Below are 12,449 nucleotides of genomic sequence, written 5' to 3' on the forward strand. Positions count from 1 at the left end.
GTTGCAAGCGTAAGAAAACAAGTTTTGCAACATACTACTGTAAATCGTAAGTGTAATTCATGTCTTGTAAAACTGAAACTTCATATTTACACTAAATAAGTATGAACTGTATGCATCTGACCTCAGTTTTTCCGCGCTTACACTTTTGCCACGGTTTTTGCGCTGAAATACTGCCAAAAGCATTGGAAGTCTGCAAACAGTGGTGTGCAATGAAAAACACACGTTCATGAACGGCAAATATGAATTAATCGCGCAGAATCTGTCTCTGTGTGTAAAATAAACCAGTTGTAAATGACCTGTTGCATACAGAGGAAAACTATTTCCTGAAATAACCCGACATCTACTGGTCCCTCTGCGCTGCAGTTTTGTCACGATTCTTTCACTGATTTGAGTTTGCAAGCGCAAGTGGGAAGGCGGGGCGATGACTCATTGTTTTCTCTATTCTGATTGGTTCAATATAACGCCAGTTTTCTTCTCAACCCTTGCTTTGTCTGGCTTACTAATAGTTTATACTTAAAACTTTTGTTTATACATTACAGTAAAACTGCTCACATTAATATGGCTTCATTCATAACCGTAGCCGATTTTGTTACTTCTGTTGTTGATTGATTTTTCTGTGATAGTATCTTACAGTAACTTGTTTAGGAAATAAGTTAACTAGAATATAGTTTGAATTTGGAATTATATGCTACACTGTTCTACTAAAAATAATGAATACATCCACGTTCTCCATCTTAGACAATAATAATATGGCAATGAATGGAGTAGCCTACTATTTATAACATTATTAGAAATGACTCAATGTAGCACCAAATACTCCATTCTACATACTAAAAAACTTTTTTGTTGTTCTTTCTCTGTTTTCTTTGTTTCTATTTTATTTGAAGCTGCTTTGGTATGATGAATAATTGTTAAAAACGCTACATAACTAAAATTAATGAATACATCCATTTACTCCATCCTAGGCCATAATAATATGGCAAGGAATGGAGTAGCCTAATATTTATAACATTACTTAATAAGAAATGACTCAATGTTGCACCAAATACTCCATTCTAGTCTATACTAAAAAACTGCCATGCTTTGTTGTTCTTTCTCTGTGTTCTTTGTTTCTATTTTATTTGAAGCTGCTTTGGTATGAATGTACACTGTAAAAAGTTTTTCGTTCAACCAATTAAAAAAATTTAGGGTAATGATTCACATCTATATTTTTTTACTTGAGCCAATGAAAAATAAATTACTTGCCCTAAACAATATTTTCTATATCTATAAAAACTATTTTATAAAACTTGGCACAAAGTATATTTGTCTTGTTGAAAATAGTAAATTTATTTAAATGCAATTTTTGATCAAAACAAAAATATATTGATTCAATTAAAACAAAAAGTTTATTTAAAGAAATTCTATGTATTAATTTTTTTTTGTTTTTTCAAATCAAACAGATATAAATTTAATCAAGTAATTTTTTTATTTCAAATATAATATGCATTAACAATTATTTGCTTTATCCAATCAAAGAGAAATATTTAATCAAACAATTATTTTCATTTTCACAAATCATTTTCAAAAATACAAGTTAATAGAAATTATTTATTTTCAAAAACTAAAATGGAAAGTTGTGGATTTAATAAAACATTAAAGGAACAATCTTAAATAAAAAAAAACATTTTAATTACATCAATATTTATTTACTCGTACATGACTTCCAAACATCCACAATGTCAGTCCTCAAGATTTAACTTTTAACTTCTAGGTGTGGTTTCCCAGACAGGGATTAGACTAGTCCTAGACTAAAATAAATGTAAGAACTATCCAAACTGAAAACCACTCGTACTGACATACAACATGCACAAAAGTAATGTTTTTAGTAAGGCATGTTTGTTAAAACTAGTTATATTTCCCAATTAAACTAAGGCCTAGTCCTAGCTTAAACTAATCCCTGTCTGGGAAATCACCCCCTAGTGTATAGCAACAATTCTGTACTAACTGACTTTTCAACAATGTTTTTTTACAGTTGTATATAATTTGCAGCATCATAAAATACAATGAGGAAAGAGAAAGAGCGATAAATACACTACAGCTGCATTTCTAGTAGTGATGAAATTGAGAAATTGATGCATTTCCATAATTTACTGCATTGTTCTCGATTAAGGCTGTTGTTTTCTTAAGTTTATTATGACACACGATCCCATCTCAACACATTGGTGTAAACTTGCAACTTTCAGCAGAACATAGCATTGGAACGAGTTGCAGGTTTTAAGTAGTCACATCATAATTTCATCTGAACTGGGCTTGACAGCTTCTACTACTGAAATACTGAACCTACTTTAGAATGCCAAACATAGACACCACTCAAACATGTAAACTGGGATGTATAGGAACTCTTAATTAAGCTCTATGGTAGAGCTGGCCGTAGGGCCTCTTAACTTTGTTGGTCATGCCGTTTTGGTCCAGCTTCATGATCACTTTTCTGGATACATGCAAATGTCTTGGGATATTCCAGATTTAGGAGCATAAAGAAGGCCCAGGAGAATGGCAACAGCACTCATTCAGAACCTCTTGTCCCTCAAGTATGATGCCAATGTCTATGGGCTCACCTTGCGCAGCTCTGATGATGAAGATTGCCATGGTTTCCTGTTGAGGAATTTGTTCAGCCTCTTTTTTTCATCAGACACCTGGAAAACAAATCAGGAATAAATAGAGCTTGGGTTTCCCCCAGATTGACCTCTTAATACAATTAACTTACAACTTATTTAATGTACAATAAACAAAGTTAGTAAACGAAAAGTAGTTCAAAATTTGCCTGTATCGTGACACGTGTCGTAGCAGAAAATTGTTGGTGATACACAGCCCTATTTAATAGGACATGAGTGTGAGAAAGAAAGTTAAACGCATCTATACCTTTTCTACAATTGGCAGCAGCCTTGTCTTCTCCCAGATGCCTCCATCCTTCTTTCTGACAACTACACAGCAAAATCACTAGTGTAGTTCTAGTGTAGTTCACTGGCGCTTTTCCATTGCATAGTACCCAACGGTTTAGTTTAGTTTGGGTCGGGTCAGCTTACTTTTAGGAGCTTTTCCATTGGGTGCAGTACGTAGTACCCGATACTTATATGGCGCTTTTCCATTGCATAGTACCCCACGGTTTAGTTTAGTTTGGGTCGGGTCAGCTTACTTTTGGGAGCATTTCCATTGGGTGCAGTACGTAGTACCCAATACTTTTTTTCGTACCACCTCAGTTGGGGTTCCAAGCGACCCGAGCTGATACCAAACGTGACGCGAAAACACTGTAGGTCACTGATTGGTCTGAGAGAAGCGTCATCGCTATAATGTAAATATTAGCTTTAGCTTACTGCTAGCTTGCGCTGTCTCTTGCAAACATGTTTTTATCTGTGTTCTGCTATAAGTTTCCAAACACCCTTTTAGCGATGAAAAACATCCGCAAGTTGAGAATCCGGGACACCATAACAGTTTTTTCCAGACTTGCAGTGGCGGCACATTCGCGACGTGCACGTCCGCATTATATGCTTAAATGCAACTTGAATGAGGCTCAGCGGAGCGCCGTCGACTGACGCAACGGGTCGGGTGTTTGAACAGAAACTGTCATGTGAGACAGAGGTAGTTATAAACGCGATGTGCAAACATCTATTTGTGGTGGCCACTTTTAATTTTACTAAATACTAATACTCGATGGAAAAGCTAACCACGCCAAAGTGAGGTGAGCTGACCCGACCCAAACTAAACTAAACCGTGGGGTACTATGCAATGGAAAAGCGCCATTATTCGTACCACCTCGGTTGGGGTTCCATAACAGTTTCCGGGACACCATAACAGTTTTTTCCAGACTTGCAGTTTGTGGCGGCACATTCGCGACGTGCACGTCCGCATTATATATACTCTAAAAAAACAAACGGTGCTATATAGAACCAAAACTGTTGCTTTGGATCGTAATCATAGAAGAACCGTTTTTAGTGCCATATAGCACCGGTGAAGCACCAGTGAAGCACCTGTGTAGAACCATATAGGGGCCATATAGAACCACAATAGCACCAAATATGGTTCTACATAGCACTATATGGTTCTACACAGGTGCTTCACTGGTGCTTCACCGGTGCTATATGGCACTAAAAACGGTTCTTCTATGATTACGAGCAAAGAACCACTTTTGGTGCTATATAGCACCGTTTGTTTTTAGAGTGTATGCTTAAATGCAACTTGAATGAGGCTCAGCGGAGCGCCGTCGACTGACGCCACGGGTCGGGTGTTTGAACAGAAACTGTCATGAGAGACAGAGGTAGTGATAAACGCGATGTGCAAACATCTATCTGTGGTGGCCAATTTTAATTTTGTGGCAGACTGAGAAATAAATGAATGGGAATGTACAACAACGCTCTCACGTGTATGATGTCACAGCAGTAGGCAGCGTAAATATAACAACACGCCTATAATCCCTCCCACCCCGAAGTGATACTAAACTCGATGGAAAAGCTAACCAAGCCAAAGGTGAGCTGACCCGACCCAAACTTAACTAAACCGTGGGGTACTATGCAATGGAAAAGCGCCATAAGTACAATGCTGGTGTTTATAGGAGTACCACCAGACCTGGGGCCTATACCATAAAGCCGGTTTAGTTGGTTAGCCAGGTAAGTTTAGGATTAGTTTGTGCAAATCCTGGGTTTTGGGTACCATGAAAATAGCTTGAACCAACAAGGCCTGGTCAGATTGGCTTGGTTTTGTCAACTTGAAACTAATCCTGTAACCCTGAGTTTGTTTAACCATTTTCCTGGTACAGGCCCCTGGTGATACCTATATATACACCAGCAGTGTACATTTAACACTGGTGATTTTGCTGTGTAGGGAGAGCGGGTTAAATCTTTGCGTGTGAGGGAGAGCTCCCTCACTACCTCCCACACTTTCGTGCGCCTCACGCGCTACCTCCCACACCTCACACGCAAAGATTTTACCCCATCTGCAGGAGGATCAAACCTCCACAGAGTCTCTGGATTCTGTCTGTAACGCTGAAGAACAGCAGCAGATCCTGCAGACCAAACTGAAGATGTGTTTTAAACTTCATCAGGTTCGTGCAGTCGATGAGTTTAAAACTGAACCCACAGAAATCAAAACTGAAGCCACAGAAATCAAAACTGAACCCACAGAAATCAAAACTGACCCCACAGAAGAGGAAGATTGCACTGATGAAGATGATGATATTATTCCATCAGGTATGACTCCTTATAATTATTGTCGTGTTTTTACACTTTTAACTGTCATGTGAGCACCTGTTTTGGGTTTTCAGTAACAAACTCACTGATTAAAAGACTTAAAAATGTACATTTTAAAGGAGTTAAAGGCTATATTTAATAAGCTACTTATTGAGGAACATTGGCTTAGTTCACCCCAAAATTAAAATTTGACCATAAATCACTTACCCCTGTGTCGTCCTAAACCCCCAAGGGCTTCGATTCTCTTCAGAACACATTTTTAGATATTTTTGATGAAAATATTTATATATTTAAATATATATTTGTAATGCAAATTTCAAGAAACGAACGAACATGTGAAATAAGAATAAAGAAAATCCAGCTTACATTTTTTGGTTCCCAAAACGTTTTCCTAACGTTAGTTAGTTTGGCTGGTTTCCGTTGTGTTTACATTAATTTCATTGTGTTGTCGTTTATTTCGTTGTGTTTTGAGCTTACGTTTGCTTTTCAAATGTTTTTTTAGTTAAAATAATATAAATATGTTTTAACTGTCACATGATCACAGTCAGCCTTTTTGACGTTACCACACAATACATGTTATGAATATGTCTCTTCATTTAGATGTGGTTTTAATGTTGATTGAGACATGTGACATTTTTATAGTCAGACATAACAGTAGGCCATCATAATAATTGACTGTTAAAATACCATGTGTTAGATTGTGTCATGTACTGTTTACTGTACTGTACTGTACTGTACTGTGTACCACTTTTTAACAGCATTTTTGTTAATCAGTGATTATGTTCTTTATGTACTATTTCAGTGAAGTGGAGGAATTTAATCGAATCATAGACAAACAATTGAAAAAAAGAGGGGAGAGCATCCAGTTGCTGCTGCATACATCACAATGTGTGCTTTAAATATTTAATATTTATATTCATCTATCTCTCTCTATTATTATTTTTTATCTGCTCAGATGTGCTTTATTGACTTGAATGTTTCAAGAACCTTTGATCCTGTAATGAACACTATGCAATACTAATATGAACATTACTTGGTATGAAGATTGATATAAAGTTTGAAATCAAAAATTAAAGAGTTGTTGAACATGTTCAACTAAATGTTCCTGGTTTCATTCATTTCTTTATCTTTCTCTCACTTAGGAGTCAGTGAAGACGTTGTCCATGCAGTTCTTATGTTGTTCACATCATTAACAAATTTGGGTAACACTTTACAATAAGGTTAATTAGTTAACATTAGTTAACTACATTAATTGCATGGACTAATAATAAACTGCACTTATACAGCATTTATTAATATTTGTTAATGTTGATTTCAACAATTAGTAATACTTGATAGTTGGTTAATGAATTGTGAACTAACATGAAAAAACAATTAAACGCTTTATTTAGCTTAATTAAAGATTAAGGTTAATAAATACTGTAACAAATGTTTTGCTTATGGTTTGTTCATGTTAGTTAATACATTAACTAATGTTAACTAATGAACCTTATTGTAAAGTGTTACACTATTTTTTTGTGAGTGTTAAAATTCAACTGTTGCAATATATAATTTTATAAATACAAAAATTTTAAATCTACCCCAGAGTCATCCTTGTGTATTCCCTCTGTTCTTGAATATGTGATTGACTAAAAAGGCTAAAGTACACGATTCCTTGTTTATTTTACTTGATAAGTTATTATTTAATGCAACGTAGAGCCAATAATTGCTTAACATTCCTAAAAATCAGATTTAATTTAAATAAAGAAAGCAGTATTTGGGTGTAATAAACCTTTAAAAACATCTAAAACTTTAAAAGTAGTTTAAATTGGGTGAAAATATGCATTTGTGCCACTTTTTTCGAGTAGCATCTGCCTGCACCACCAGAGGCTACAGTTTCGCTAGATGGCGCTGTTAAAAAAAACGAGGGTCCTGAAACTGCGGTCCTGAAACTGCAGCCTCCGCTTGTGCAGACAGATAATGTTGCCAGAGGCGGGGCCGCGGTATCAAACTTCCGCACCAAATGCTCGCCCGGCTCGGAGTCGGTAGGCGGTTGGCAGCATAGATATGTATATAAAGGCTAGATGGCTCAAGGCGGAGTCAGCTGTGTCGTCACTTGGCGGCCATCTTAGGTCAGTGCTGCCATAGTGCTGCTCCCTGCTGCTGTGGACGGAAGGTGAGTGACATACGCCAACTAAAATGCTCGTAACTTGCTGAATTCTTGACGGATTTACAAACGGTTTGGTTTTTTACAAACGTTATTAACGTGGCTATAATTATGGATGCTTTAACATGTTTCATGAATTTTTTATTTATTTTTAGTATACGTATTCAGTGTCATAGGTACATCTTTGACGTTTATAACAAACCAATCCGTTTGAAAATCGGTACAAAATTAAGCAAGTTATGGTCATTTAAAAGTACCTGCATCATTAAAACTCAATGCTACGAGTGAGCGAGCGCCCTGTCCTAAGATGGCCGCCAAAATGCGGACGTTCAACTCAATTGGCCATCAGCGCGGACGAGCCATCTAGCCTTTATATACATATCTATGGTTGGCAGCACTGAGCTGTGACTGGAGCACTGATGGCAGGAAATGACGCTAGTTCTGATAGTGATCCGGAAATGGAGGATGAATCTTGTAGCGGGAACGCTGGAGGAAACGAATGGTGGAAAATAGTTAATCGGAAAAGGAAGAAAATCGGTAGTCAAGGATCGTATACGGATAGCGGAAAGGAGGAACAAGTAGGTAGGAATATTGTTGAAGATTTCAAGGTTATTTTGAAATTTGCGGAGGCTGGCATAATAGTAAATCCCATCAAATTGACTAAAGCATTAAAAAAAGCGGTAGGAGACATAAATAGTGCAAAGACCCTTAGAGATGGAAGTTTGGTTATCATCTGCAAAGATGAGAAACAAATGAAGAGGGCTCTCAGTATAAAATCGATGCTTGGGTATCAGGTATCATGCACAGTGTACAATAGGAAACCTTGGGTAAAAGGTGTGATAACTGGAATCCCAACTGATGTATCTACTGATGCAATTAAAAGCTGCATTGAAGGAGGAAAAGTTATTGGAGTGAAGAGGCTTCAGTATGTTAAAAATAAAGAAAGAACTGATAGTATGTCGGTCATGCTACAGTTTGATCAGGAAAGAATGCCAGACAGGGTTAAATTAGGCTACATAAGTTACCCCTACCCGGTAAGACCATATGTTCCACCTCCCCTAAGATGTTTCAAGAGTCAAAAGTATGGGCACGTTAGTGCGGTTTGCAGAGGCAATCTACGATGTGCGAGATGTGGGGGAAACCATGAATATGGTAAATGTGATGAAGGAGCAAAGGCTAAGTGTTGCAATTGTGGTGGTGAGCATAGTGCTGGATTTGGGGGATGTAGTGCTCACAAGCATGCGGTAAAAGTACAAAATGTTAGGATACATGAGGGTATGACATATGCTGAGGCTATACAGAAGGTAAAGCAAATTGAGCAGACACAGGGAGTGAACAAAAATCATGAATTGCATAGGAACGTACTGGTTCAGAGAAAGGTAAATGAGGATAAACTGGAAGTTGGGAAAATGGAGTTTGTTTCATTTATGGCTGAAGTGATAAACTGTTCAGCGCAAACAGAAAGCAGAACAGAAAGAATTAAGATCATTATAAGGGCAGCAGAGAAATACTTAAATGTAGATGGAGTGACTGTGGAAAAAATAAATGATAAACTGAAAATTCCAACAATCACTCAAACTCCAGGTAGAAGTACGTAAGTCAATGGTTTTAACAGTTTTGCAATGGAATGCTAGAAGTCTTATTGCAAATGGGCTCGAATTTAAACAATACATAGATCAATTGGATAAGAAACCACATATAATATGCATTCAAGAAACTTGGTTAAAATCTCATTTAAATTTTGTTTTACAAGGGTATAGTGTAGTAAGGAAAGATAGAAGAGCAGGAAATGGGGGTGGAGTGGCCACTTTTATTCAAAATAAGGTACAATACAGAGTTATTAATGAGTTTGAAGATTATGAATTGGTAGTTATTGATATATTTGCAGAAAAAGAGAGTATTAGAGTTATTAATTTTTACAATCCGTGCGAAAGATTAAATAAGGATTTGGAAGAGGTTATTGGGGCAAGATTAGGATATAAAATTATTTGGTGTGGAGATTTTAAAGGGACACTTCACCCATTTGCATTAAGCTTTGTATAGTTAGAACCCCAGACATGTTTTTGAATGGTCATGAAAAATTTTCACAGTTGCCGCTGAGACAGGAGAAATACAGATTTCAGTGTTGCACTTCCTTCTTTCAATGATGTAAAAATCATCATTTTGCATCATTGAAAGAAGGAAGTTCAATATCTTTGTTGAGGGAGTGAGACCACAAACACCCCTTTTCTCTGTGAAATAGGCACCAAATTCTAAATGTATGTTACATTTCGACTACAAATATGACACACTTTCAATAAAGATTAATGTTTCTATGGGTGAAATGCTCTTTTAATGCGCATAATACATTATGGGGAAGTATTAATGATGATCATAATGGGGAAGTTATAGAAGAAATCATAGATAGTCATGCACTGGTTTGCCTAAACGATGGTAGAAACATAAGAATTGATTTGGTAAGGGGAATTGGATCAGCTATAGATTTAACATTGGTGTCAGAAGGGCTAGCAAGGATGTGTGAGTGGGATGTGTGCGAAGACAATAGTATGGGAAGTGATCACTATATTATAATTCTTAAGGTAGGGATGAGTGTGGCAGAACAAAATTTGAAGCCTGCTCCAGGATGGAGATTTAAAAAGGCTAATTGGGAAGCATATTCATTTTTAAGTGAGATAGGACTTACAGCAATAGAACCAGAATCAATGGAAGAAGTGGAAGAATTTAACGAAAGGATTTGTAAAGTATTGTATGATATAGCTGATAATGTAATAGGAAGAAAGGGACAAAGTAGAAAGAGAAAATCAGTTCCCTGGTGGACAGAAAAATGCAGTATAGCTGTAAAGGACAGAAATAAAGCATTTAGAAAGATTAAAAGAACATACTTATTTGATGATTTCATCAAATATAAGAAAGCACAAGCTGAAGTCAGAAGGACAATTCGGGCTGCGAAAAAGAAATACTGGACAGACTGGTGTAGTACAATAGGAGAAGATGTTGATATAAGTGAAGTGTGGGGGACAATAAGAAAAATGGGTGGAATATATAAAAACCAAGCTATTCCAGTCTTAAAAAATGATGAAGGAATAATAGCAGTGAATGATATTGAAAAAGCTGAAATGTTGGCTAAAGTATTTGTAAGAGTTCATAGTGATGATAATGTTTCAGAGGAAGCTAAAAGACTAAGAGATCAGAATAAGAATCAGCACCCAGATGTGATGACAAAAAGGAATGCCTCTGGAGATACTTTATATGAATTAAAACGGGCTCTAGGGGGAGTTAAACATACATCTCCTGGTAAAGACTATGTGTGTTATATATGTGTGTTATATAATGATCGAGCATCTGACTGATAGATCCTTGAAAATTATATTAAGTCTGTTCAATAGGATTTGGAATGAGGGAAAGCTTCCATCCTCATGGAAACATGGAATAATAATTCCAATAGGCAAACCGGGTAAAGATAAATCAAACCCGATTGGATATAGACCAATTGCTTTGACTTCCAATATGTGTAAACTGATGGAAAAATGATTATTTACAGGCTAAACTATGTTTTGGAAAATAATGGACTTATGTCACCATATCAAAGTGGATTTCGGGCAGGGCGGAATACAATGGACGCTGTGTTAAGCCTGGAAGCTGATATAAGGAAAGCTCAAGTAAATAAAGAAGTTCTGGTTGGGGTTCTTTTTGACATTGAGAAGGCATATGATATGCTTTGGAAGGAGGGGCTACTAATAAAACTTAAGTGCATGGGAATTGGAGGGAAGATGTATAACTGGATTATGGACTTTCTCTTTGAAAGAACAATTCAAGTCAGGGTAGGAGTAGAGTATTCTAAGACGTATAAGATAGATAATGGGACACCTCAAGGAAGTGTATGTAGTCCAGTGTTATTTAATATAATGATAAATGATGTTTTTAATAATATTAAAGGTGATATAGGACGGGCATTGATGGGGCAATTTGAAAAAGAGGACGTAACATTAATTGTGTGTCAAAAAAGTTACAAGAGTCAGTGGAAGCTGTTGAAGCATGGGCAAATAATTGGGGTTTCAGGTTGTCAGTACCTAAAACACAAGTTATTTGTTTTACAAAAAAGAAACAAATACCAGTTGTTAAATTGAAATTGTACAAACAAGACCTGGAGCAAGTTTCAGTAATTAAATACCTTGGAGTATGGATGGATCAAAGACTGACTTTTGCAACTCATGCAAAAAAGTTAATAGAGAAATGTAAAACAGGAGTTAATATATTACGATGTTTATCAGGAGTTGAATGGGAAGCTTGCAGAATATCACTGAAACTAATATACTGTACATTAATTAGGTCAAGTCTGGATTATGGAAGTATTATCTATGGATTTACATCTGAAACCTTACTTAAAAAGATTGAAACAATACAGAGTAAAGCTCTAAGAATTTGTTGTGGTGCCTTCAAATCATCTCCCATTGCAGCCTTGCAGGTAGAACTTGGAGAAGCTCCTCTTTTCCTGCGAAGATATAAGCTTAGAATGAATTACTGGATTAATGTAAAAGGGCATAAAGAAAATCATCCAGTAAAAGGAGTAATGAAAGAATGCTGGGAACATGGGAATAAGAATATTAAAAGCTTTGGATGGACTGCTAATGGGGAAGCAATGGAAGGTGGTATTGATGGATATGAAGTTAGCCCTACAGTGACTTTATCCAATATTCCACCATGGATATTTCCAATGCCAATAGTTGATTTTCAAATTCAAAAGCAAATAAACAAGGACAAAGATACTCCCAAGAACATGATTGCACAGCAGTATTTAGATCAAAGCTATACATCATGGTTGCATATATATACAGATGGTTCTAAAGATCCAGCCACTGGAAGAACTGCCTCTGCAGTGCATATCCCTACATTTCAATGTAATATTAGCAAAAGAATAACTGCTCATGTATCTGTGTATACAGCAGAACTTATTGCCTTTCTGGTAGCACTTCATTGGGTGGAGGATGTAAAACCTAGGTTAGCAATCATCTGTTCTGATTCATATGCAGCACTTTCAAGCCTTGCAAGTGGTCTAAAATCAACTAGGCAAGATATTATTT

The 12,449-nt window shown here is 36.5% G+C and overlaps 1 protein-coding gene across 1 annotated transcript in view; it reads left to right on the forward strand.

The window, feature by feature from the left end:
- The window catches only part of LOC135771654 (uncharacterized), a 28,159-nt gene that overhangs the window by 8,076 nt on the left and 7,634 nt on the right, over positions 1–12,449 (forward strand). Inside the window, exons 3-4 of the mRNA XM_073815482.1 lie at positions 4,858–4,995; positions 7,070–7,246. Coding sequence (XP_073671583.1) covers positions 4,858–4,995; positions 7,070–7,246 — 315 coding nt within the window. The remainder of the gene's footprint in view (positions 1–4,857; positions 4,996–7,069; positions 7,247–12,449) is intronic.

The sequence above is a fragment of the Paramisgurnus dabryanus genome, chromosome 8 (assembly GCF_030506205.2).
Source record: "Paramisgurnus dabryanus chromosome 8, PD_genome_1.1, whole genome shotgun sequence".
NCBI classification, from domain to species: Eukaryota; Metazoa; Chordata; class Actinopteri; order Cypriniformes; family Cobitidae; genus Paramisgurnus; species Paramisgurnus dabryanus.